Source organism: Rhipicephalus microplus, chromosome X (genome assembly GCF_043290135.1).
Source record: "Rhipicephalus microplus isolate Deutch F79 chromosome X, USDA_Rmic, whole genome shotgun sequence".
NCBI classification, from domain to species: domain Eukaryota; kingdom Metazoa; phylum Arthropoda; class Arachnida; order Ixodida; family Ixodidae; genus Rhipicephalus; species Rhipicephalus microplus.
Genome location: NC_134710.1, coordinates 55,909,036 through 55,936,446, shown reverse-complemented (window position 1 = coordinate 55,936,446; position 27,411 = coordinate 55,909,036). Strand labels below are relative to the sequence as shown.

At 45.1% G+C, this 27,411-nt stretch overlaps 1 protein-coding gene across 1 annotated transcript in view; it reads right to left on the bottom strand.

Annotated features, from left to right (window-relative positions):
* The window catches only part of LOC119176068 (transmembrane protein 163a), an 89,913-nt gene that overhangs the window by 33,359 nt on the left and 29,143 nt on the right, over positions 1-27,411 (bottom strand). The window contains exon 2 of the mRNA XM_075876697.1: positions 21,386-21,535. Within this exon, the coding sequence (XP_075732812.1) occupies positions 21,386-21,452 (67 nt within the window). The 5' untranslated portion in view covers positions 21,453-21,535. The remainder of the gene's footprint in view (positions 1-21,385; positions 21,536-27,411) is intronic.

Below are 27,411 nucleotides of genomic sequence, written 5' to 3'. Positions count from 1 at the left end.
ATTTATGACAATAGTCGTTCACCGTGAGAACATCGACAATTGAACGTGTTGGAGACACAACATCGCTTTTTGGGCTAGTTAGTTAAATATATCAAAAGGTGCTGCAGCATTATCAGACATGGACGAGGAAGACAACGGGAAGAGTGCTAACTTTCAACAAGAAACCAAGTTACCAGTGGAAAAGCGGGTTAAGAAGCACAAACAAGAGGTTACAACTAACGTACTCGTATTTGGTTGGTACAAAGTACAGCACACTACAATATTACGGAAATTGTGGAAGATGCTCGTCAGCAGATCTGTTTCCGCAAGTATACATGCCATTGGCGCCCTATTTTTACTGAAGGTTGATTCATTGATATGTGGGGTTTAACGTCCCAAAACCACTATATGATTATGAGAGACGCCGTAGTGGAGGGCTCCGGAAATTTAGACCACCTGGGGTTCTTTAACGTGCACCCATTTTACTGAAGGTTATCGTCTGTGCCCAACTCAAGCTTCCACAAGGAGCTCATAGAGTTGGGTTACTTGAAAAATAAGGAATATCGCAGGTTATCGTGTAATTAAATTTTATCGACGCGACTGCAGTTGCAACGGGAAGCAGCGCCGACTAAACGCGACGAGGTACGTAATAATAGTAGTGGCCAACGTGTGTGCACCTTCACCGGCTGATCTTGGCTGCGATGTTCTCACAGTATACGCTAGACAAAATGACTATGGCATGCCTTAATTACTAACCGCACAACACAGCTTCGCTGTTTCCTGTAATTACAATGCGCTACAAAGCTTCAAGGAGTCTGCGTATGACCACAGACGGGAGCAAATAATTACCACTCACAGTACAGTTGTTTTTGCTGAAGCTTACACTGCCAAAAATATAATCGCAATATTCAGTTGCGAATCTTGATAACTGAGGGCTAATAGTTCTGTGTGTAGTGTGAAGGTTAAATATGGCACAGATATCGCCGATCTTTTCCGATAATTAGACGTTGACTTTTCCCCGTGTCTTCTTGCACGCGGCCACTTTGTTTGATGCGAAAAACAGTATAGTTTCCTTTTTAGTGACGGCTTTTAGCGCGAAGTATTTAATGAGAAGAGAACGGGGACGGATACAGCGCTGTCCATGATTTGTAGCGTATTGTCATCCGCGGGTTCTCTTGTTCGTTGCTGGCTTGTTCGCACATTCGCTCACACATGTGGTTCTCCCACTCTTTTTTCGTGCCTGATTTACGGAAGCCAGTCAGTGCAAGAGTATAGTGCTCTGCCAGGCCTTCTCTTTTCTTTATTATGTCTTTTTGCACAATATATATATATATATATATATATCAGAAAAATTGTGCACCACTTAAAAACGCCTTGTTGAAGCAAAAGTATCCACCGCAATTTGTTGATGTGATCCGGCGCGCAGATACATGTGTGACCGCAGAACGCTTCTTTGTACCGCGAAGCCACCTATACTCGGCCATCCCAGAGAAACCAAGTGATAATTCACTGTACATCAGTCTCATGTGTATCGGCTGTACTTAACAAGCACCATAGCATTCTCATGCCACCACACCGAGCAGTGTACCACCGAGCTAGAGACCTTCGCGACATACTATCATCTTTATCATTACCTAAGACTGCCCGCCCAAACGCCATCGGATGCCATTCATGCCACAAACAACGTTGTAAGGTATCTCCCCATGTGTACTTCCCAACAGATCACCAATACGTCTTCAACATTTCGTTTAAAAATAAAGGTGACTTCGACTGTGACACCAAAAATGTAATTTATATGCTTGAATGTACAATATGCGACAAGCAGTATATCGGACAAACAAAATGCTCTTTCTGAATACGATTTAACAATCATAAATCGCACACTAACAAGTTGCCAAACCCGCCCTTATAAAGACACGTGCATTTCCCCGGTCACTCTTAATAACATAAATGTCACATTACTTGAATCTGGCTTTCGCTCTAATTATGACAGGGAAACCCGGGAATCCTTCCTAATCCACAAGGTTGATACCATCGCGTCTGGTTTAAATGAATGCGCTGCCAAATTAAGTTGTTTGTATCTGTAATCGACTGATTGAAAATAAAAAGTTATATTATTCATTGAACTGCAAAGTTTTTGTGCCTTTGTATTTTAGTGCTTTTAGTTTCATTCTGATGAAGCTCGGACCCCTAGCGGAACATCAACAAAAACAGCTTCCCACGCGCGTATGTTTTGACTTTTCCGTGATTATTGCACTGGTCCACAAGCCCTTTGTGTGTGTGTGTGTGTGTGTATATATATATATATATATATATATATATATATATATATATATAGAGAGAGAGAGAGAGAGAGAGAGAGAGAGAAGAGGCACCGCATTAATGTAATGTAAACGCCCACACAGAACTGAAACATGCCAAATACACGTTTATTAATGTTTCCGCAAGTGGTACTGCCTTCGACCGAGTCAAGGCAGTCCCACCTGCCGAAACGTTGGCAGACTCATTTTTCATACGCTTGTAGTCTTTCAACTACATTTTTCGACCAGAGCCTTGAGCAACATCATTATAGATCGGCATGTCTACTATGCGCAGCCCAGTGAAGAACTATATAGTATATGGAGTCCCGCCAATCAGAGGACAAGTAAACAAACATGTGCACAAACTGCTCACAGTTGCAGTACCCAAACTGTTGTGTACAGCAGCTGACGCCGCCAACATGAAAAATGTATGCTGTTTTCCCCATGCGTATACCCTGTAGGTGAAATTGATTGATATGTGGGGTTTAACGTCCCAAAACCACCATATGATTATGAGAGACGCCGTAGTGGAGGGCTCCGGAAATTTCGACCACCTGGGGTTCTTTAACGTGCACCCAAATCTGAGCACACGGGTCTACAACATTTCCGCCTCCATCGGAAATGCAGCCGCCGCAGCCGGGATTCAAACCCGCGCCCTGCGGGTCAACAGCCGAGTACCTTAGCCACTAGACCACCGCGGCGGGGCAACCCTGTACCCTGTAGGTGAAAGTCGAGTAAAATGAGACTAAGGACATTCATGCCGAGTTCTACATAAAAAGGACAGAGTGGTACGATCGTACGAAAACATAGTGCTTAGGTTGCACTAGTGTCGGGACGAGTACCTAAGCAATGGGTAGCATTTGCGAACTCATCACAGGTATACACGGGCATAGGCAGGTTGAGCACTGTCAAGGTGAACAATATTTTTTAAAGGAACAGTGCAAAAAACCACAGCACACCCTTAAGAACATGCACACAACGCTTTCATTTGTTTAACCTATTTAAGTCTACTCAGCGAACACTGCCTACACTTCAAATCAGACTGTCTAATGAAACCCCAGAAGCAAACAAAGCCAGTTCTTGCGCCATGGAGGCAGGGAACAAGCAAATGTGACACATTCAGTAATAAAAAAAAGAGACTCTCCGAAGCATTATAGCACCGCTTAACGACCACTGCGCGATGCGGGCTCTCATATGCTCTGGTAAAGCAGTTGTGCGTCAAGTAGTCGGTAGGCTTTTATATTCTGTTGCTACGCAATCCGTACACTACAAAAGTTCATGTCAGAATATACATGACAGTTCGAAACAGGAAATTGTGAACTGCTATGCTACTAGCATCACCCAGTGCCGTCCATTTTCGCTCTTTGAAAAGTCCGAGTTTGCGTCATGCTCACCAAAGCACGCTACAGGCTCAACCCAGAATGTTCACATGAAAAACGGACACTACATAAATTAGTAAACGAAGTCTACATAAATTCGCTTTATGGTTGTAAACAGGCCGCTGCGGAACGAAAGAATATGACAATGATGAAATAGCGTAAGACGAACTGATGTCACGCACACAACCTATGAACACTTCACGAGTTGTGAATTACTAAAAATGGGTTTAAAAAAAAACAAAATACGACACTGTCGATGAAATTTATTGATTCGCCTAGGATGTTGGGCACAAAAGAAAAACGTTCACGTGCTTCTTTTGTAAACAGTATTTTCTGGTGAAATCATTCCATATTATTATGACTAAACATGGTGCACGGCAGATAGTACATTTCTTTGTAACAATAATGCACGCATGAAGGATGAACATATTTTCTGCAATTTAACCCAATATTCTTTACGCCGTAAAAGGGCGCCGTTGTACAAGAGGCTGCATCATGTACACAGCCTGTCTTCAGCACAGTTTGTAGACTGCTCTTGAACTGCGTATTGCTGCCATTCGTCTTCATGCATCATTTTATGAAGCGCACCACACCACTTCCTCGATATGTGCACTTATAGACAGTATAAAATTCATGCAGGTGGCTATTGACAAACTTTCTTATTTTAACGCGTTAGTGTTCAGCAGCTCGTTTCGCAGAAATTCCGGCATAGGGGTGAGCGGCAGTATCATTCGTTGTGAGCGAGAAATCAGTGTTGCCCATGAGCGAAAATTCAAGACAGATCAAACTGAATAACTAATAAATGTGTGTGGTTCGAAGTGAGAATCGAACCCAGGCCGTCTGTATGGCAAGCAGCTGTTGCATCACGGAGCCACGCCAGGGCTTGAAATTGCTTCGTAAAAAGCACTACAAGAACGTCATTTAGTGGAGGGGGCCTGTATACACCTTTTCACAGGAGGGAAAAAAACGCCGCCATGATGGGCTGCGCGCGGGAGCACAAAGGCGAAGGGCGCAGCCTTGTCATTGCATTTTTAGGGTCACGCCAATTTGCGCAGCCCAAAGAGGACTATGGCGGCGCCAAGGGAGGCGTTTTTGAAAAGGCCTATAACGACATTGCGTGGTATAAACGGAGAATCACTCCAGGCTCAAAGGTGGCGCAAAGCTGTCCACAATTACCAAGTATGCAGATATACGCAGGTGAGCATGCCACCTTAGGGACTTCGCCAATGAGAAAAAGGAAGAATTATGGCGTAGTGCGCACTTCGCAACCGTATAAGTACAGTGGCTTGAATAGAAAAGTGTGATGAGCGACACTGAGCGGCGCCTACGGAGCGCACTGAAGCCTCTTCGAAGAAGCCGCGTGGGGGCGCGCGCAGCCATTTGTATCGTAATCGTAACCTCGTTGTAATTGCGGGAGGGTTAAATGACGTCCTGAAAAAAGAATCGTCAGGACTAGCGACGACCTTGGCGAAAGGGGTGGATGACATGCGCACCGTGTCCCCCCAGGTGCAAATTGTAGTATGCACAGTACCGGAAGTACCAGTACGCAACATCAACCTGCAAAGAGCGGTAGTCGACGCAAACAAAGAGATATGGCGAATTAGTCGAGAGAAGGGTTTCGAGGTAGTGGATTTAAACAGGGAAGTGCACAGGTGGGGTGGATTCCAAAGAGACAAGATTCATTTCGATAAGAGGCTTGGACACGAGGTGGGCTGGCGACTGGCAGGACGCGCAGTAGCTTTTTTGGGGGGCTCACGGGCCCTTCGGAGTCCGGGGTAGCTCGTAACAGGGAAAACAACCAGGAGGACGCTTTGACAGGTAGAATTGCGAAAAACCAGGAAAAAGGTAAAAGAAAAAGGAAAAAGGCGCGTGTTGCAATTAGTTACATAAACATGCAGGGTGGCAGAAAGAAGGCAAAATGGTTAGAGATTGAGGAGCAGTTAAACAAAGAACAGATAGGCGTGTATGCGGTTACAGAAACACACCTTAGAGACTTGGAAGAGCCACCACATATTAAAAATTATGTTTGGGAAGGGTGTAACAGGACCATATCGGAAAGGAAAGGTGGGGGTGTAGGAATGCTAATTCACCGCGGAGCCAAATGGGTTAGAGTGAAACAGACGTGTTCAGAGCACCTCTGGGTTCTGGGCACAGTAGGTGGAAAGGAAACGTGGCTAGGGGTAGCCTACTTGTGGACGGGGAATAACTGCAGAGAAAAGAATCAGGAGATAGTGGATTGCATGAGTGCGGATATTAAGGAATTTGGTAATGGGGCCGAAATCATCCTTCTAGGGGACATGAATGCCCACATACATGACCTTGACGGATATTCAGACACCAATGGGAAGTTATTACTAGATCTTTGCGAGCAACATAGTCTGGAGATAGTTAACACGGGGCCTAAATGTGACGGGCAGATCACATGGGAAGTCGGAAACAAGCAATCAAGTATTGATTATTGTCTCATGACTGAAGGAATTTACCACAAACTGACAGAAATGAGGATAGACGAGGAAGGCATTAACAGCTTGGGTAGTGATCATAAACGAATAACATTACAAATGGGATACGAAACTAAAAATATGAGCATGGAATCAAAGTCTGGCAGCTCGTATTTAAATGACAAACAAATAATAAATATAGCCGCAAGAGTCGAGGAAGAAGTAGGCGAAATACCAGGCAAGGACTGGGAGTATAGGGAGCTGTTACATCTAATGACGAAGGAGATAGGGAAAGAGAAGAAAACCGTTTGCTGGAAAGGAAAAAGGAAGCCAAAAAGTTGGTGGAACAAGGAAATCCGGGAGGCGATCGAGAAGCGACGCGAAGCATCACGGGAGCATAGAAAGGCAAAAAAGGAGAAGCGGCCGCAGGACGAAGTCAAAAAAATATGGGAAATCTATTTGGAGAAAAAATCCCTTGTACAGAAATTGGTAGAGGCAAAAATTAAAGGTGAAAGTGAACGCTGGATGACAGAGATACACGAAAAAAAGGAGGCCGCGCCTAGGATTTTTTGGAGCCACATAAAGGCGCTAGGTAGGAAGTCTGTCACAACGCAACAACATATTCTAGATGAAGGAGGAAATCAATTGGAAGGGTACGAAGCGCTAGGTTACATCCAAAAGGTAACAGCCGATTCGTTTCAAAAGAGCGGCCAGGGGATCTCCCCGGTGAGTAAAAGTGTGGCGGAGAAAGCAACAGAGGAAGAGCTAGTACTAGATAATTTCAACTGGAAAAAGGCCGAAGGAAAAATTCCAAAGCGCACTGCCGCGGGTTTAGATGGGATTCCCGTTAGCCTCATTAACGAACTAGGACATAACACTAAAGAAGCATTGTTAAAAGCAGTAGAAAAAAGCTTAAAGGACGGACAAATACCGGACAGTTGGCGACAAAGTAGAATGAACTTAATCTATAAAGGCAAGGGAGAAAAGGACAACATTCGCTCGTATAGACCACTAACCATTACATCGGTACTATACAGGTTGGCGATGCAAGCAGTAAAAATGAAAATAGAAACATGGGCCGAACATAACGATATTTTGGGAGAACTTCAGAACGGATTTCGAGTCGACAGGCGGTTAGACGATAACCTGTTTGTTCTCACTCAGTGTATAGAAATATCTAAAATAGAGAATAGGCCCTTGTACGTGGCTTTTCTAGACATCACTGGGGCATACGACAACGTTAATCAGGAAATTTTGTGGGATATATTGAAAGGAATGGGCATGGGCGACGACTGTATACAGCTTTTGAGGGAGATATACCGAGAAAATACAGTTTGCATAGAGTGGGAAGGAATGCGTAGCAAAGAGAACGTTGAGGTTAGCAGGGGTCTGAGACAGGGATGTCCTTTGTCCCCACTGTTATTCATGCTGTACATGGTGAGTATGGAAAAAGCGCTAGAAGGTAGCAACATTGGTTTTAATCTGTCACACAAACAGGGCGGCATGATGATTGAGCAGAAGCTTCCAGGTTTATTTTATGCGGACGATATCGTCTTATTTGCGGACAGTCGAGATGATATACAGCAGCTGGCGAATATATGCGGAAGGGAAGGTGAAGCTCTTGGACTAGGATTCAGTGTAACGAAGTGTGGTTTGATGGTATTCAATGATCCCTGTGATCAGACGGTGTCCATACAAGGCCAAGAAATACCGAGGGTAAGTGAATACAAGTACCTTGGAGTATGGGTAAATGAGAGTGATAGATACATGGAGGTACAGGAAAAAGCCTCGGCAGCAAAAGGAAAGAGGAATGCGGCAATAATGAAGCACAGAGCGTTGTGGGGATACAATAGGTATGAGGTGCTTCGAGGTCTGTGGAAGGGTGTAATGGTTCCAGGGCTTACTTTTGGGAACTCAGTGGTGTGCATGAGGGCAGAGGTGCAATCGGGAATGGATGTAAATCAAAGGACTGTGGGACGCCTCGCGTTGGGTGCTCACGGGAAGACGACAAACGAGGCTGTAAAGGGCGATATGGGGTGGGCAGGTTTTGAGGCGAGGGAAGCGCAGAGCAAAATAAGGTTCGAAGAAAGGCTAAGAAATATGAAGGAGAGTAGATGGGCAGAGAAGGTGTTCCGTTATTTGTATAGGAAGAGCGTGGACACACAGTGGAGAAAAAGAACTAGAAGACTCACTAGTAAATATACGGCTGGTATTGTGAGCCATATGTCAACAAAGAGCGTTAAGGGAAAAGTCAGGGAGGCGGAGAGGATTTACTGGATGGCAGCTATGGAGAAAAAAACCGGCTTTGAGTAACTACCGAAAGGGCAAAAATGAAATAAGGAGGGAGGCATTTTACGATAATTCAAGGGGAAGCGCTTTACTGTTTGAAGCGAGATCGGGTTGCCTTAGAACGCGTAGTTATAAAGCAAGATTCAGTAAAGAAGAAGAACAATGCACATGCTGCGGGAAAGATAAGGAAACGGCGGAGCATGTTCTGATTGAATGTGGAGATATCCACCCAGGTGTACGTTTGGGCACGAGCCTACAGGAAGCCTTGGGTTTTAGGGACAACAATGGAAAGCTGAACACACCCGCGATTGAAATAAGTAAGAGACGGTTAGAGTATTGGTGGCAGAAAATTAGAGAGAAAGGACAAAAATAAATATTGGAAAAATAAAATATGGACAGTGTGCCGTAAATGGCAGAGAACTTAAGCTGAAAATTTACCTTTTTTCCATTAAGATAGAATTTATCGAAGTAGAGGCATTAGGCCAACATAAAAAAAAAGAAAAAAGATTTTTTTTTTTTCGTCGAGCCTGGTGGCATACTTGTCACCACCCCGTTATAAAGGGGACGCTCATAGCATCCATCCATCCATATACTTAGAAAACAGCAGGTGGCCAAACCAAAAGAAACTATCGGTTAAGAAAAAAGTGAAGGAAACGGAGACTGACATGTGGAGAATGGGCATGATTAAGAAGTCCGCACTAGAGATCTATCGAACTTTTAAGCAGGAAATTGCCAAGGAAAGGATCTATGATAATACTCGGGGTAGTTCTCTACTGTTTGAGGCCAGGACGGGAGTACTGCGAACCAAGACATATCGGGCCAAATACGAAGGGGTCGACACAGTATGCAGTGCGTGTGGAGAGGAAGAAGAAACTGCCGAACACTTGATAATGTTCTGTAAAGGGCTTCACCCTATAGTTCAGGATGATGGCGCAGAGTTTTTCAAAGCACTGGGATTTAGGGACAGCGAGGGCAAAATAGACTTTAAGCGGGTAGACTTAACTAGAAGGAGGTTATCGGATTGGTGGCTAAAGTCAAGGCACGAGTGAAAATTAAACCCTTCACTGCGAAGTACGAATCCTCAACTTCATTATTTAAAGGAAAAAAAAGATAAATGTAATGGTTAGTTCACTAAGTATCACGGCTAGGTGGCGTTAGCCGCCGCCCGATCTAAAGGGTACAGCCACATCCATCCATCCATCCATCCATCCATCCATACGTTGTTTGCGCCATAGGTGTTATGTGTTTGCGCCTTTCCGACAGTTTCGTCGGGCGCGTTCACCCTCGTTTCTTGTTGTGCGATGACTCTGACACCAGTGCTTCTGCATGCACTCTCATGGCGCGAAAACAGTTATTGCTTCGTCCCGGGGTGCACTTCAGGCTACAAGTCAGCTAAACAGAAGCATGCATTGTTTGGCGTTCCGAAGGACGAAGCTCTGTTAGCGCAGTAGCGGAGAGCAATATGCCGTGCGCTGACAAGCTGCTTCAAGAAAATTTGGCAGTGTGCGAGCTGTACATCGACGAGAAGTACGGCACTTCGAGCACACTGTGAATGGTGAAATTGTCCATTGTCCGCATTGAAAGGGATAGGCGTGTGCAGGATTCCCGTTCAGGGAGGGGGGGGGGGTGAAAGTTCATTGCAACCCCCCTCCTTAATAAATCAGTGTATGAGGCAAACTTGGCGCCCCCCCCCCCACTCTTTTAGGTGACTAAAAGAGTGCTCCACCACCTACTCAACGTATAAAGCAGATTTAGCACCCCCCCTCCCTCCCAGCTGGGTGACTAAAAAGGGGCTTGATCCCGCGCCCTCTGCCCCCCACGTGTGGACGCCTATGGGTAGGCCTTTCGGAGAAGCTCTTCGCACTTGTAAACACCTTTGAAATCAATTATTCAAAGTGCATTAGGTACAATGAGTTTCACAGTGACGGCTTAAAAAAGCTTGTTTTGTGTTTGCAAAAAAAAAAAAAGACGTCACAGGTTCAAAAAAAAAAAGGACGTCACACTGGGCTGCGCACAACATGGTCCGATCCGTCCAGTGACCAAGCGTTTTTTTCTGTGCACCCATTTGCGTTTTACACAAAGGCACTCCAAAAGGAGCGAGCATCTTCCCGTGAAAAGAAAGAAGTACGCGACGCTCTGGCACGTCACCTGGCCAAAGGAAACGATATTCTGTGGTGCGCTTGGGAACTATAAAACTTCTTTTGTGGATGAAAAAGGACGTGCGACCAATTATTAAGAATACAAACACATAGTGAGTAACTACTTGGAAACTCGTTGTATGACCAGTGCGCAGAAAATGGAATGTTTTCGTCTAGATACCACTCGCGATTCTCGTCTCGAAGTTTATGCGTTATTCATAGGTATTGTATGAAACTCTATGGCGTTAGCAGAAGTAGCTATAGCAAGCTATGCATGCTACTAATAATAAGGTTTTATTTACACATTAGTGCGTAAGGAAATGATGGTTCACCGCAGAAGTTGTTGCTTCACATCGATAAAATGTTTCATGCAGTCAGGCGGTCACTTTTGGCACCCTGTCGATAATTCAGTTCAGTCGCGCACCCGCTTAGGCATCCTGTAATTCCAGAAGATAATTAACATATTGGCTTGATCGCCATTTGACGCCATGCACGAGCAACAAAATACATTTTAAATGCTTCACGTTGCCCGTGCGCGTGGTTGATTACCGTCTCTCCGCAGCGCATCGCCACCGTGGGTGACGTTGGATGGATGGATGGATGGATGGATGGATGGACGGATGGATGGATGTGGCTGTACCCTTTAGATCGGGCGGCGGCTGACGCCACCTAGCCGTAATACTTAGTGAACTAACCACTAGATTTATCTTTTTTTTTTCTTTAAATAGTAAAGTTGGACGGGTGCTTTGCAGTGAAGGGCTTCATTTTCACTTGTGCCTTGACTTTAGCCACCAATCAGATAAACTCCTTCTAGTTAAGTCTACCCGCTTAAAGTCTATTTTGCCCTCCCTGTCCCTAAACCCCAGTGCTTTGAAAAACTCTGCACCATCATCCTGAACTATAAGGTGAAGCCCTTTACAGAACATTATCAAGTGTTCGGCAGTTTCTTCTTCCTCTCCATACGCACTGCATACCGTGTCTACCCCTTCGTATTTGGCCCGATATGTCTTGGTTCGCAGTACTCCCGTCCTGGCCTCAAACAGTAGAGAACTACCCCGAGTATTATCATAGATCCTTTCCTTGGCAATTTCCTGCTTAAAAGTTCGATAGATCTCTAGTGCGGACTTCTTAATCATGCCCATTCTCCACATGTCAGTCTCCATTTCCTTCACTTTCTTCTTAACCGATAGTTCTTTTTGGTTTGGCCACCTGCTGTTTTCTAAGTATTTACCAGTCAACTTCCTGGTTCGCTTCCTCCATTTTGTATCGACATTCTTCATGTACAAGTAGCTGAAAACCTTCCTAGCGCAACGCTCCTCCCCCATTTCTCTCAATCGCTTCTCAAATTTTATCTTGCTGCTAGCTTCCCTGCCCTCAAATGATGTCCATCCCATATCACCTTGCACTCCCTGATTTGGTGTATTCCCGTGAGCTCCTAAAGCAAGCCTACCTATTCCACGTTGCTTAATTTCTATTCTTGCTTGAACTTCTGATCTCATGCACAAGACCGCATTGCCGAACGTCAGCGCAGGAACCATGACCCCTTTCCATGACGCTGGCAAACGTGTGCCAGCGTCACCTGGCGGTTCCCTCCCAAGGCGTTACGCGCTCGCCGGCGCGTTCATCACACTTTCCCATTTTAACCACTGTAGTACAGGCATTCTAGGATAGCTCGAAACGACCAGTGCGCTACAAACGCTCCTTTTCTTGCTGCCCCGTTGAAAGCGGTGCACACGCGGCTTGATTTCACTATCCCGTTCTGAGTTTGAAGACAAATCTCGAAGCATCTTGTATGTTTTTCCCTCCCCTTTATCACATTTCACCTAATAACAAGTTAAGCAACACTAGCGCTAAATAAAGAAATTATACATGACCTTGATTTTCGATAGTACTGAATTTTCAGTATTTTTTGACAGGTGGTTCTTTGTTGTTTTGGCTTTTTTTATGGGAGCTGACTATGCTGTATGTAGATACAGAGTACGTTTGGTGGTTAGAAACAGGACAGACAAAAATGATAGACGTACTAATGTCCTATTTCGAAGATACGAAGAACTTGTCGTGCTATATTTAGCGGCATTCTGATCTAGAATGTACTTATAGCTGCCATGACCTGCACAAGTGATAACATCTTACTGGATGCTTCGGTAATATAAACTCAACCATAAAAGGGGTTAGTCCTGCAGCATTACCCCAAATTGTAACATCTTATTCAGAAGTTATTCGCAGATTATACAACGAATATACAGGTACGACGTCACATAACTGTATAACGGCACCGGAGTCATCTGGTGCCGCTGTGCTGCCATGTTAAACTGACTCGCCTAACAATACTTTCTAACCGGAATGCGCTGAAGTTCTGAAACGCGTAGGAGGGAAGGGCGCCAAATTGACCTATATATATGGTTTCCTATGAATTGCAACTTGCACCGAAACCTCGCTGCAAAGCACTTTTTTCATTCCACTTACACCCGAATGCAGCCGGTGTACGCGAAAGGATTGAATCTTTAACTTACCAGCAGAACGAGAACCGACATATAAGAAAACGAAGGAAAGTATAGGGGGTGATAACTATACTTTTTGAAGGGCCCTTAAATCACCCATTAAGATACAAAGAACGAGCCTCTCCTGGCTTTTTCAGTCTTTTCGGCACAATGCATAACGTCAGCAGTCTGTTCACAAGACGTCATGCGGAAATAATCTCCTGATTGGTCGATATGAAAGAAATATCACTTGTGAATTGTTTTCCACCCTGCTTTGGCATGCAATCGAACACCAGTTTCGACTTGTCTCGCAAAAATATCGTGCGCAATTAATTTATTTAATTTCGTTTCGTGCATTTTCGAGTGCGGAGATCAGTGCGTAACTGAAAAGCGAGAAATCGCGATAGCCTCAATGCTCAGAGCTGACATTGTACAAGTGTTTTGCGAAGGAATATGTGGCGAGGAGGATATAGTAGACATGTAAAAAAAAAAGCAGTGAAGACGAGAAAGAAACCACTCTCGTTTTTGAACTTGAAACCACTCTCGTGTTTAGGGGCCCTTTATGTATTGTGGAAATTGTGTTATATATGTGAAGAAAGGAAAAAGAACGAAAAGACAACTTGCCGCCGGCAGAGATCGAACCTGCAACTTTCGGCATACGCACCCGATGCGATTGCCAAAGGAGCTATCGGGCAGCCCTCTCGTCCAATTTATTATTTATGTGCATGCCAAACAGAGCATTAGTCAGCGGTGCTCGTAGCCATGACCGCGAGTGGGGAACACTTGCTTCGCATCTATGTCACAATTACTGCAACACACCTAAAACGGTACAATTATCGTCATCTATAAATCCATTGCGTCGTCCTTAACTTAAGCTGAACCCTCTTTGCAAGCCTCCAGGTTTATGCTCCGTAGGCAAGTACATATGTTAGATACAGCTGTACTTGAACAATGCGTATAACAGCTGTGAGATGCAGCTGTTGTATGCACTTTCCATTGTGCATTAAAGCATTGTGCAGCAATCGGGAGTCTTAAAAAGTGTTTTCATGCCTTAATACATTGTATTAACATATACGTTATTGTTTTGCACTCGCAACACCATTGCCAATGAGGACACATGTCTGTTGTACTAGCATATATTCATTTTCTTTTGCAAACGAATTGCGTTTTGGGTGAACCTTCTGTTCAGAAATTTTCTTTATTGTGCTTGCTGCCGATATGTACGGATGACGAGGCCCTTGAGGTGGCGTTAAATTCGCCACATTTTTCTCGCCATCCCCAGTTTTAGTCTACAAACTGAAATAGAGACTTCATTGGCATATACCTTCCTCTTGCGGAATAGTGGCAATCTACCAGTCATGATTTGAGAATGCTCGCCGAATGTGCTCCACCCCATTCTTATTACTGTGATATCAATTATATGAGCACTCTCGGCTGGATTTCGCCGCTGGCATCGCCATCACTCACCGTATAGGTATACGAATAGATATTTATAAAATCCAGGAAAAGACTCTGGTGTGCGGAATTGAACTTGGAACCTCAGCGTCGTGAGCGCGAGGCGTTAACTTTTGAGCCAAGGCGGAGCACGCCCTTCAATGGGCAAACAGGAAGCTATTTATATCCACCACTTACCGCTGGTGATGGGCATCTTGGGGGAGGGGGACTATCGTGTTTTCAGCATTACCAGCAAGATGGCACAATAAGCGTGCTGTGGCGCGCACCCTCAGCTCCCACGCGTACACTTTGCCTCGCGAAGAGGAGTGGGTGGTGGTAAAGCCACTAAATGCACACTCGCGCGCCCTTGCCTCGTGGTTGGGAGCTTTTAATGTCTTGGCTGTCCTTACATTTCACCAGAATTATTCTGTTGTAGCTACCGCGTGTTGATGATATGTAGGGTTTAACGTCCCAAAACCACCATATGATTATGAGAGACGTCGTCGTGGAGGGCTCCGTAAATTTCGACCACCTGGGGTTCTTTAACGTGCACCCAAACCTGAGCACACGGGCCTACAACAACATTTCCGCCTCCATCGGAAATGCAGCCGCCGCAGCCGGGATACGATCCTGCGACTTGCGGGTCAGCAGCCAAGTACCTTAGCCACTAGACCACCGCGGTGGGCAATTACCGGGTGCACAACGGTCACTGCAATCGTTGCATAGTCTCCATTTGCGAACAAAGCGCGCTTTTCAGACACACCGAAGTAACAACTGAGACGCTTATTCGCGTTCATCTGTACCTGTGAGTACGTTTCGTGCGTTTTTGTGGGTGAGAAACGCGAGGCACGTTTCTATCTGCTTGCCATTCTGTACGTCAACCTTGCTATTCGTTGGCATCACGTTCATTGCTACACCTTTGCGGCCAAACTAACTTTCTTCTAGTTACTTCGATCTCGTGGTTCGGCTCCGCGGTTACTACCTGTCCTAAGTAGACGTACTCTTTTACAACTTTAATTGCAACTCTACATATCTCGAAGCACTGTTCTCCGAGGTTGTTGCACAATACGTCCTTTTCTGCATATTAATTTTAAGACCTACCTTTCCGCTTTTCATGTCCGATTCAGTAATTATGGATTGCAATCCTTCCCCTGAGTTACTCGGCAAGGCAATGCCATCGGCGAAGCAGAAGTACTAAGGCACTCTCCATAACTCTCATGTCTCACTCTTCTCATTATAGGCCTCTGAAAACCATCAGTAAGCACGCGGTAAATAGCATTGGGCAGATCATATATCCTCTTGTCTTACACCTTTCTTTATAGGTATTCTGTATTCTGTCGCTTTCTTTATAGAGCACTATATTGGCAGTCGATCCTCCGTAGATTTCTTCCAGGATGTTTCTATATGTTTCATCGGCACCCTAATTTTCCGGTATCTGCATGACTGCCGATTTCTCAACTGAATCAAATGCCATTTCGTGATCTATAAAGTCTGTATATGTACGGCGGTTGGGTGTATTCTAAGCATTTATCTATGACCTGATTGATAGTATAAATGTGGTCTATTGTTGAGTAGTCTGTTCCGAATTCTGCTTGTTCGTTTGGTTGATTGAATTATAATGTTCCCTACTTATATTAGCAATTACCTTTGTGAATAGCTTCTATACGTTGGAGAGGCCTGAGAGAGCTGATCGGCCTGTAATTCTTCAAGTCCTTATCATCCAGTCTCTTATGGATTAAGATAACGTTAGAATTCTTCTAAGATTTTAGTACCCCCCTTTCAGGAGACCCATGGTAAAGAGGGTGGTAGGTTTTTCTGGCCCAATCTGTCCTCCGTCTTTCAGAAGATTTGATGTCACCTGATCATCACCAGCAGTTATGCCTCTTTTCATACCCTCCAATGCTTTCCTGACTCCTGCAATTACTAGTGGGATGCCATCTGGAGTACTGCTAGTTGTTACATTGTGGTCGTGGTTGTGCCGGCACATCTCTGTAAATCTAATCTCTGCACTAATCTCTGTAAAACTTCTCCGCTACTTTAACTAGTTTATTCATATTGATAGTTAATTTGCCTCCCTTGTCCCTTAGTGCATACATCTGGTTTTTGCCTATCCCTAGTTTCCTTTTCACCACTTTGACGCTTTCTCCGTTTTTTAAAGCGCGTTCAATTATCTTCATGTTGTACCTAATTACATCGCATACCTTACGCTCACTAATTAACTTCAATAGTTCTGCCAGTTGTATTTTGTCTGTTGTGTTAGAGGCTTTCATTCTTTGACATTTCTTAGTGAGGTTCTTCGTCTCCTGGGACAGCTTACCTGTGTCCTGTCTAAGTACCGAACCTACAAATTCCACTGCACACCGTAACGATACTCGTCAGATTATCATTCATTGTATCTACGCTTAGGTTCGTTTCCTCAATAAGGGACGAGTATACCTGTTCTGAAGCGAAACTCTGAAATATTGTACTTTCCCTCTGATTGATTGATATGTGGGCTTTAACGTCCCAAAGCCACCATTTGATTATGAAAGATGCCGTAGTGGAGGGCTCCGGAAATTTCGACCACCTGGAATTCTTTAACGTGCACCCAAATCTGAGCACACGGGCCTACAACATTTCCGCCTCCATCGGAAATGCAGCCGCCGCAGCCGGGATTCGAACCCGCGACCTGCGGGTCAGCAGCCGAGTACCTTAGCCACTAGACCACCGCGGCGGGGCTACTTTCTCTCTCAGTGCTAGCTCATTGGCTTCTTGCGTATCAGTTTCTTTCTTTACCTCTTCAAGTCTAGACGAATCGAAGACCGTGCCATTCTATGATCACTGCATCGTACTTTGCCAAGCACTTCCACATCCTGCACGATGTCTGGGTGTGAACTCAGTATAAAGTCTATTTCGTTCTTACTTTCGTCATGAGGGCTAATCCATGTAGACTTACAGTTCACTCGTTTTCAGTAGAAGGTATTCAAGATCCGTAAATTATTGCGTTCTGTGAACCCTACTAATCACTTCCCTCTGGCATTCCCCTCTGGCACTCCCCTCTGGCAGTATAACTCCCCTTTGGCCGTATAGGAGATGGTAAGCTCCTATACTGCCTGGTCCCCAGCCTGTTTCTTTCCTACCTCGTCATTTATGTCACCCATCAGTATAGTATACTGTGTTTTAACCTTACTCATTGCTGATTCCACGTCATCATGGAAGCAAACAACTGATACGTCATTATGGCAAGATGTAGGCGCGTAGGCCTGTACTCCCTTAATTTTGCATATCTTAAGTTTAATTACGATGCCTACTACCCTTTCATTAACGCTATAGTATTCCTCTATGGTACCAGCTATATTTCTGTGGACAAGGAACCCCATCCCCCGTTTTTTTTTTGGCCAGCCAAGCCACGCTGTAGGGCGTGCCCATTCTGAAGCACTGCATAGGCCTCATCAGTCCTCATAACCTCACTGATCCCTATTAAATCTCATTTGACACCCTTTAGGTCCTCGAATAGCCAAGCTAGACTTGCCTCACTAGCTAAGATTCTAGCATTGGACGTTGCCGAGTAGTTCAGGTTCCAATCGCATCCTGTCCGGACCTACAGATTCTTAGCCCCCTATGCTGCATCGCAGATCTGACGGCCGCCGTGGTCACTTGCTTATAGAAGCCGCTGGGAAATGAGGGCAGAGGGTTAACTGCCGTATTCATGAGGGAGGCAGTGGCCAGATACTGCACCAAGGTGGCCAATCCTTCCCTGGTGAGGGAGTGCGTTACCAGCGGTGGTCACCGGTGAGGCTGCACCCCTGGCCTCTTAATGCAATTCCATCATCACACGGATAACTTGTTTTAATCTAGTGGGGAATTTAGCGGCATGGGAATTTGAACCACGGAGCTCTTGCACGCAATGCTGGTACTCTAATCACTACGTCATCGCTGCATCGCTTAAGGTGTAACCTTTAGAGACGAGAAGAGAGCAGAGTGGGCTTTCTTCTTATGCGGGGTGAAGGATATCATAGTTAAAATTAAAAAAAAATGGACGTGGGCTGTGCACGTAGCTTGTAGGCAGGATGACCGCTGGTTATTTAAAGTAACTGACTGTATTCCAATAAAAGGCAAGCGAGTGAGGTGGAAACAGAAAGTTAGGTGGGCAGATGAGATTACGAAGTTTGCAGGTCTAACGTGGCAGCAGCAAGCACAGGACCGAATTGACTGGTGGTATGGGAAAGGCCTTTATCCTGCAGTGGTTGTAGTCAGGCTGATGATGGTGTTGATACCTTCTTTGGCTTCATTGGCTGTTGGTTTTTATTTATTTATTTATTTATTTATTTATTCAGGTTACCCCTAAAGGCCCTCTAGAAGAGGGTATAACAAATGGGGGGGGGGGGGGGGGGCAATACAACATGATTTACAGCAAGATACAGTGCAACCTGACAACCGCAACAAAGCGCAAACCATGAATACGGGCAGCAATTGCATGGCGTTATACAATAGTTAAAAATGAAAGAAAACAAAACAACAAAAGCAAAAAAATATTTAGTTAGTCACCGTAGTGCGCATGAGCTCTGAAAACTTTACCGAGTCTTTCTCGGTGGCGATATGTGCAGGCAAACTGTTCCACTCAATAATAGTGCGCGGGATGAATGACTGAGCGAAACGAAGTGTGCGAGATAGCGGGCGTTTGACTTTGTTAGGATGATCACGGCGGGGAAAGATGGAACAGGCGGGTTCAAAGAAACTGTCATGTAATGATGGGTGACTGTAAAGTTTGTGGAAAAGTGATAGGCGTGCATATTTCCGACGAATGGCCAAATCCTCTAGCTCAGCCCGGTTTTTTAAGTTAGTTACGCTGGAATAGGTAGAATAATCTGAGTAAATGAAACGAGCAGCTCGGTTTTGCAAAGATTCAATATTTGATACGATGTAGGCTTGATGAGGATCCCAAATGGCACTGGCATATTCTATTTTAGGGCGAATTAAACTGGTAAAAGCAAGTTTTTTTAACTGCGATGAAGCCTGTTTAAGATTTCGTTTCAGTAACCCGAGAGACCGGTTAGCAGCTGCAAGAGTGACTTCTATATGATGGTGCCAAGAGATTCGATTGAAAGTGGAGACCGAGGTACTTGTAGGTAGATGTTAACTCAAGTGTCATATTATTCAACGAGTATTGACTAGGAAAACGTGTAGCAGCGTTAGTAAAGGACATGCACTTTGTTTTAGAAACATTTAACGACATAAGCCAAGTTGAACACCAATGATTAATTTTGTTAAGGTCAGATTGCAAAGCTAAGCGGTCAGAATCATTTAGGTTGTGCCAAACAAAAAAAAATCAATCCTCAAAATTTTCCCTTTGAGTAATTCCTAGCAGAGGTCCCGTTTGGGCCGATTAGATGCGTTAATTCAGGCCGTACACGAAGGTTCATTGGTTAGCTATTCGCTTGTTAAAGGATCATGTGCTATAGTCGTGACGTCAACCAGTACAAAAAAGTGTTCCACACAGTCCGTTATTGCGCCGAGCAGTGCAGGCACACTTTTAGGGACCTTAAGATTTTCCCGTTCTTTGATTCAAGAGCATAATGGGGTGGCTGCTAAGGCGTAGCCGTTGAAGTTGATAAAAATAAAGAGCTTCTGTTGTTTTTCCAGGTTGTTTGGACAGGCTAAACACTAAACATGTCACTCCTCTAAATCCTCTACATTTCTGTTCTCGCTGGCTTGCTGTGCAGCGACTGTCGATGTTGAACCTGTTGTTCAATCGTCAATGTCGGTGGAGTTTTATTCTGTTCGTTGATGATATTTGTGAGTCTTGCATCGACATTTCCCACAAATTCCTACAGGGCTTAATTTTATGGCCTAATACTTTCCTACGCCACACATATTGCATCGACAATTTATTGTCTGTGCTTCGAATTTGAGAAGTATCGACGAAACCAAGATGGTCATGAATAACTGCTTAAGAGAAGGTGCGCAGAATGGTCTAAAAGAGGTCAAGTGCTATTGAAAGTTGTCCGCCCATTTTATTGCATGCAGTTTGGGCACGGTTCTTGTTGGCAACCATTTTAAGCAAAAATCAGTGACGCCGGTTCAATATTTGAATTAGAAGGCTACTTAATTGAAAAAAAAACTATTTGATTTACGTTTTCATTTTATCACAGGCTTACCAATTTAAGCATTCGCTGACCACATATATGTTCAGGGATAATGGCACTAAGATTCGGATCTGATGACGCCATTGTGATTTAGGGTTTTCTTTCGATTTTTACCACCATGGGTCGGTTAACATCCATCAGATTCTGGGTGCTAAACTTTCGTTGCTTCCCGTACTCAAAATACAGCGTCCGTGGTCGAAATTGAACCAATGAGATGCAACTCATCAGCGCAAAGCTACAACTGAACTGCCGTGGGGCCGTGCATACGTATGTAAAAGAGAGAGAAAATACTGTATGGCGCATTAAATGATGACTACAGAGCCAGTATTAACCTTAATCAACTGTTACAGTCGGTGTCAAACATTTAGAGGCCATTGTGTCCGAGAAAATTTTTCTGCAATTAGCGACTATTTGTTCAAACTGACATGTTCACCCGTTTAGGCCATAACTGTAAATTCAAGGCGGTTCGCCAAAGCAACAGGAATATTAAGCTTTTTTTATGTGTCTCTTGACACCTTACATTTTGATGCTAATTGTACATTGATCTCAATGGCCGTTTTAGATCTGAAGCCACATCACAAAGTATAAACGAATTACCATTTTTTCCTCTAAAATAAAGATTGAGGTTTTCTGTCAACACATCCGTGAATACGACGAGTCTAACTGTGAAGTTTCAGTTGCGTCGAAGAAAGGATTTTTCATTGAAGGTGGGAGTAAATACTGTATACTTCCCGCATGAAACGTTTCCGCGCGGCACAGATGAATCTGTATGGATGCGCAGAAGGGCGCTCCGCGGAGAAGTGGCCTGTTTTTCACTCACCATTCACCACGCGCGTTTTGGTAGAGTTACAGGAGTTGCTTTCCGAGAAGAGTCCCTTCTTCTCCATGGCGCGCACGGTAAGTTTTTTCTCGAGAGACGCGGCCCCCGCTCAGGTGTATTCGGTCGAACAAGGTGGCGCCGAGTTTATGCCTGCATCAAAAATACAATAATAAGCGAAATTCGGGGAATAATGCTGCATTTTATTTTGTTCACAGCAGTCAAACATGACGAAATACAGTATAATAAAATAAGTGTACTTTATAACGCCGAACGAAGTATGAATGAAGTATACCAGAGGAAATTGGTGCTGACGGAAACAAAAGACTGAACAGTGACGACTTGCCATGCAAAGCAATCGACGCACAGGTTTTGAAACGCTAGTGAGCACGTTAGCTAGGGAAGACCAAAAAAGTAAAATGCGGGCGATTTGTAAAGGTTCGAAGGCCTTCGGTAAATGCATGGAAACAACTTCGTCGATCGCCATTGAATAGGGACGGCCAATTAGTGATCTCCACTCTTCTAATCAACCAGCGTTTAAGGCAGTCAACTGAAAGCAACCTGCTGATTAGTGCCGACGAGCGCACATCATAAGCGAGCTTATAACGCTCGGCAGTCTATATTTGCCGGAGACGACGGGCGGCACGACCATGCTTCATGGCGAAAGTCAGTGGGAATGAACCCGAGCAACCCAGACCATGTGTACCGATGCAGGCCGGTTGCACATGTGATAGCGGATGCAGACAGCGGTAAGTTCCACTTGTAGAGGAAAAAGTAACAATTTCAAAAAACTAATGCCACGCGGAGACAGGCTGTCCCTGTGGCACGGTAAACAGGAGCGTGTCCTGTTTGTTTTCGTATTTTTTTAGTTGTTTTTGTTGTCCTCCTCCCGAACAAGAGCACTACGGATTTTCTGAATGAAAGACGCAGAGCTGGGCTACTTGTTTAGACGTGCGCCGCTTCCGTCGTGAAGGTTGCGAAAAGATAAGAGTTTAAGATTCCTCAAGCGTCACTTTTCTTCTGCACTGCTGCGCTTCGTTCTTGCTACGCATTTTCATTGAAAAAAAAATAAAGTTGTGTTCGCAACCCTTGCGATATCCGCTGCCACAGAGGTTCACGGGTTTCCTTTGATGTTTATTTTGAATTAAGCGAATATGTACAAAAGTAGCTTTCAGACGAACGTCATCAGTGTCATGAACTCATAAAGCTCGTGACACTTTAATGGAACTTTTCGCTTGATTTTTTATCGCGACAGTCCGATATATTAGCCACCTGCAAGAGTGCTTTCATAACGCTACTCTCACATAGTCATGACGCACGGCAATGCCGTTTTTCATTTATATAGCGACTCCTGCATGAGTTAACGACATTAGTCCTGTCTTAGCGAGGAACAAATTCGTCTAGCTGTATAACAGCTGCCATGGTTTCATATATATGGCGTACATATTCTCGTCTGCGCTTTCGCCTCACGATTTATTTCAGCAGGACGCGAGTAGAGCAGGGAACTATCCCTTTATCAACAGAACAGGTGTTCGAACTTTTCAATCTGATCAGAACCTGAGTAATTGCCGGTGTACCGATTCGTATACCCGAAAGCCGTTTGAAGCAGTGATGCATAACTGACTCGTTAGAAAAAATTATACTTCAGCTCATTGTTACAGGATTAGCCCTCTATACGAATTTGCGTTAAGGTGGCAGCATGGCAGCTCGCCTTTGGTTAACAAATCGACTCAGACACTATTAAGTTATCTGAATTCATACTCCGATGTTTGCGGCCCACAAACAGTGTCACGTGATCGTTTTGACGGAAAACGACGACAATTTAACTAGAAATACAGGTATCGTAACACGACCTAGGTTACCCATAACGGCATGCTTGTACTCCGCCAATGAAGAAAAATAAAAACAGTGCAAGAAGGCTGAGCATTTCGGTTCGGTGAAAAACGATTGATTGATTTGTGGGGTTTCACGTCCCAAAACCAAGGTTCTGTGAAAAACGGTGTGTGTGTGTGGAGGGAGGGAGAGGGGTCAAAATGATGCCACAGTTCTTAAGAATATACCACTACAAATGAACAGAATATGACATGTTCTAAATATATAACGGCGGCAATGCAAGCAGCTGTCAGACATGGAACGATCACTGGTGTCCTCACATCAAACTCGATAATGGACGGACTATCCAATGCCCGGTCAATCGAATTTCAAATACGTTCAATGAAAAAAAACTTATTCCGTACAGTATTTAACTGAGCTGCTTTTTTTCGAATCTTAATGAACTCATAGATAATAAGACTTTTGTAACATCTTTGTGTGCTGCGTGATTGTGCACGTCGAATGCGTACTGAAAAACCACGTGCCACGAGTCTTTTTTTCATCCGCTTAGATCATCGCCAGTTACGCGTCTCGGGCTCTCAGTTTTTTATGCGACGGGAAATGACTCGCACAGATGCCACATGTCTTTCGCAATAGAAGCTGCTGTGAACATTGACGGAGACGACGAGGTCGTTAGAGACCTTTTCTCGTGACCTCGGAGGAGCGAGAGAAGATGATTCCGCTACGCCCTCTGCTGGGTCAATTAGCCGTCTACGCAACTTAAAGGCAGACGCAGTTCGGTCACTGCTTTATCCCACCGTCCGCACATACAGCGAAAAGGATAGCTCACTTCCCGATGCCTGGCCAATAGCTTATGAGAGCGTCACCTTTCTCGAACCTTCGTCTTTCATCCCCTTATGCTTTTCTGCCTCGCGGGGCAGCCAATCAGATTTCGCTCTCGTTAACGTCCTTACTTGACCCTTATCTTGTCTGTCATAAATAGTGGCGCGGGGTCAGGTGGCGGCAGCGGAGTTAGCTGCGAAGCCACGTCGGCTCACGACGTCAAAAGCGTTACACACCTACACGAACTCGCAGAGGTCAAAGTCACGAAACTACGGGCACTTGGTTTCAGAAATTTACTATATTTACATTTGAAAGAATGAGCACACTTTCTGGCAACAGGGATTCGCACGAAGTGTCCGCCGCGAAGAGATCATTCGTGATCGTATGGGAAGAACGGAAATCGCAATTGTGTGTGCCTGAATAGATAAAGCGCAGAAAACATGACCAAGCGGGCTATGAAGTCAGCCAGCACTGGATTACTAGGGACCGTGTTCGAAATAGAGGGACGTACTTTGACGGAATATCACACACTGAAGACGCCAATTCCCGCTTTTTAAAAGCGGCGCATTTTATAGTCGCACCTACTCGCAAATCCGGCCTAGGCGGTGTCGTCGGCCCCCACTGCGGATTCTCGCGTCTCATGCCAACTGTCACCCCCTCTCTCTCTCTCTCTCTCGCCTCGCAAGCCCGACGCAGGCAGTGTCTGCTAGTAAAAAACAAAAACCGACTGCTCGCGCTGCGCAACCGCTCACTGGCCACCCCGTATATGCAGGCACTGGATCGCGCGTTCGGAATTCAGTCAAGGGCGTCTTGGCTTTCGCTTGAATTGAAACTGACTTGAGTAGATGCGATGGAAGCAACAGTATACCTTCATTCTCTAATGGGGCACAAACCAACATCAGCGTCCCACCACTCGTCGAAGGCAATGCTTCTTCATTTATTAAGAATAATGAAGACAAAATAACAATTACGCATTCCCTAACCATACTCAATTACGCAACATTCACGCGATCCCCCCCCCCCCATCAACCTACGACGCATTTACTCGAGTTCCCCTGTGGGAAGATGCGGACAGCTTTTTCGTTTGTATTGTTGCATCCTTATTCCCCGCGCATCAAAAGCCACAATGACAAGCGTCGACAGGAAACGAAGTCATGAATATAATTTGACACGTGCCTTTGAGTAGATGGTGTGACTAGCAGCCTATGCCTATGCAACGCAACGTATTGATACGCTGGTGCTTCATGATTATCAGTCATTAAAGACTAACACAGATGGCTGTTGCTATCACTGCTTGATTTACTGTTTTATCGGCTTACATCGCGATCCCCAGTGTGGATACATACACAAGACATAATGGTCCACTTAGAGTCCCGCTGAACGTACTGTACGGAGTACTACACAAATGCTAAATTCAACCTAAAGCGAAAAAGGAATTGGAAAGTTAAGTTTTCCTTTCGTTAACTTTGTCAAAGCGTATACTCATCACCCAAATTTGAAGCAACCTTGATATCATGCGCCCATTTTGCGGGAATTCGCAGCTGCCCGAGTTCGAACAGCGTGTAATGAACGAAATCCTGAGCCGACGCTGTTAGTCTTCTGTTCATTCGTGAAGAGGGTGCTAAGCAGCATTGGCCGACAGTTGCGCTGTCCACCGATAAATCTTTCCTGCCCACGGGGGGAGCCCCTCTCGATTTTGTTGCCAAGGGGCTCGGGCGTGACAACAGGCCATCACAAATCGAGCACGGCGGAAGCGGTGCCCATAAATCACGACCGGCGCCCGCTCTGCCGACGGTCCGCAGCAACAGGCACGCACGCCTAACAGGAGCCACGATGGCTATATAGTCAGCGGCCACTGTGTGCCGTAATAGCCGCACAACATTTCGAGGCCGGCGTTCCGGCGAGCAGGAACTGGAGGTTGTTTTGAAATTGTCTGCTACACTGTTCCGGACCCAGCTAGAGGGACGCTAAGGTGCAGAACAAAATGGCCAGCTCCCGTAACACGACGCTATCCACGAGCGTTAGTAGGCTAGAGTCATTGCTCTCACCAAACGCCCCTGCGTGCAAGCAGTCCCTTAGAATACTCATTTATTAGACGAGAATTACAGTAACGAGGAGGGGGAGGGTTGCAGAAAGTGTTGGCTATAGTAAAATTATAGCCAAGAGAAACAAAATAAAGCGAACAGTTCAAATAGAAAAAAAAAAATCTCCGAAAAGTAACAGAGCAACTTTCTCGATCACTGAAGAACCAAGCGAACAGGCAAACAATAAAATGATAAGAGTAAATGACTACAAGAACAGCACAACCTAAAACACGTAAAAGCTAGAAAGCCACTTATCTAATGTTTAGACCACACATTCCTCGCCGTCGCGCGCATGCCAAACAGAAGAAAAGCGCTGGTTGGCAGACCGGTCCTTCTCGCCCGTCTATACTAAAGTACTGCACTAAAAGGGGGTGGCTCAGCGCTGCCAAACAAAATGTGCATGACTGTCAGTGGTGATAACTGAATATACCACTGCTGATGCTTGGGCCACGAGCTCTGCTGTCCGAATTTTATTTGACGCCACTAGTATATAAGGCCGTCAGAAGACAAAAATGGCGCATCTTACTTTTTCTGCATGGGCTCAATCGTTCACCTCAATAGTGTTTTCAATGATTACCAGATAGAATCCTAGGGTACGCTTAGTAGTGCCTCAAGCAACCTTGGGCTCCTCAGAAATTCTCGAGCCACGTCACCGAGCCCCGCCGCGGTGGTCTAGTGGCTAAGGTACTCGGCTGCTGACTCGCAGGTCGCGGGTTCGATTCCCGGCTGCGGCGGCTGCATTTCCGATGGAGGCGGAAATGTTGTACGCTCGTGTGCTCAGATTTGGGCGCACGTTAAAGAACCCCAGGTGGTCGAAATTTCCGGAGCCCTCCACTACGGCGTCTCTCATAATCATATGGTGGTTCTGGGACGTTAAACCCCACAAATCAATCGAGCCACGTCACCGATAACTTGTAGTGAGGACACTCAAAAGTTGGTCAGCGCTTAACATTGTTTTAGTGCAGTACAAAATACTCTAATTGATTTATATCTGGAGTTCAACGTCCCAAAACTACGATGTGATTATGAGAGACGCCGTAATGGAGGGCTCCAGAAATTTTTACCACCTGTGGTTCTTTACCGTGCACCCAAATCTGAGCACACAGGCCTACAGCATTTCCGCCCCCATCGGAAATGCAGCCGCCGCAGCTGGGATTCAATCCCGCGACCAGCGGGTCAGCAGCTAGACTTTAGCAGCTAGACCTTAGCCACTAGACCACCACGGCGGGGCCACAAAATACTCTAGTAATGCCATTTATTCTGAAGGACGAGGCTTATGTCAATTCACAG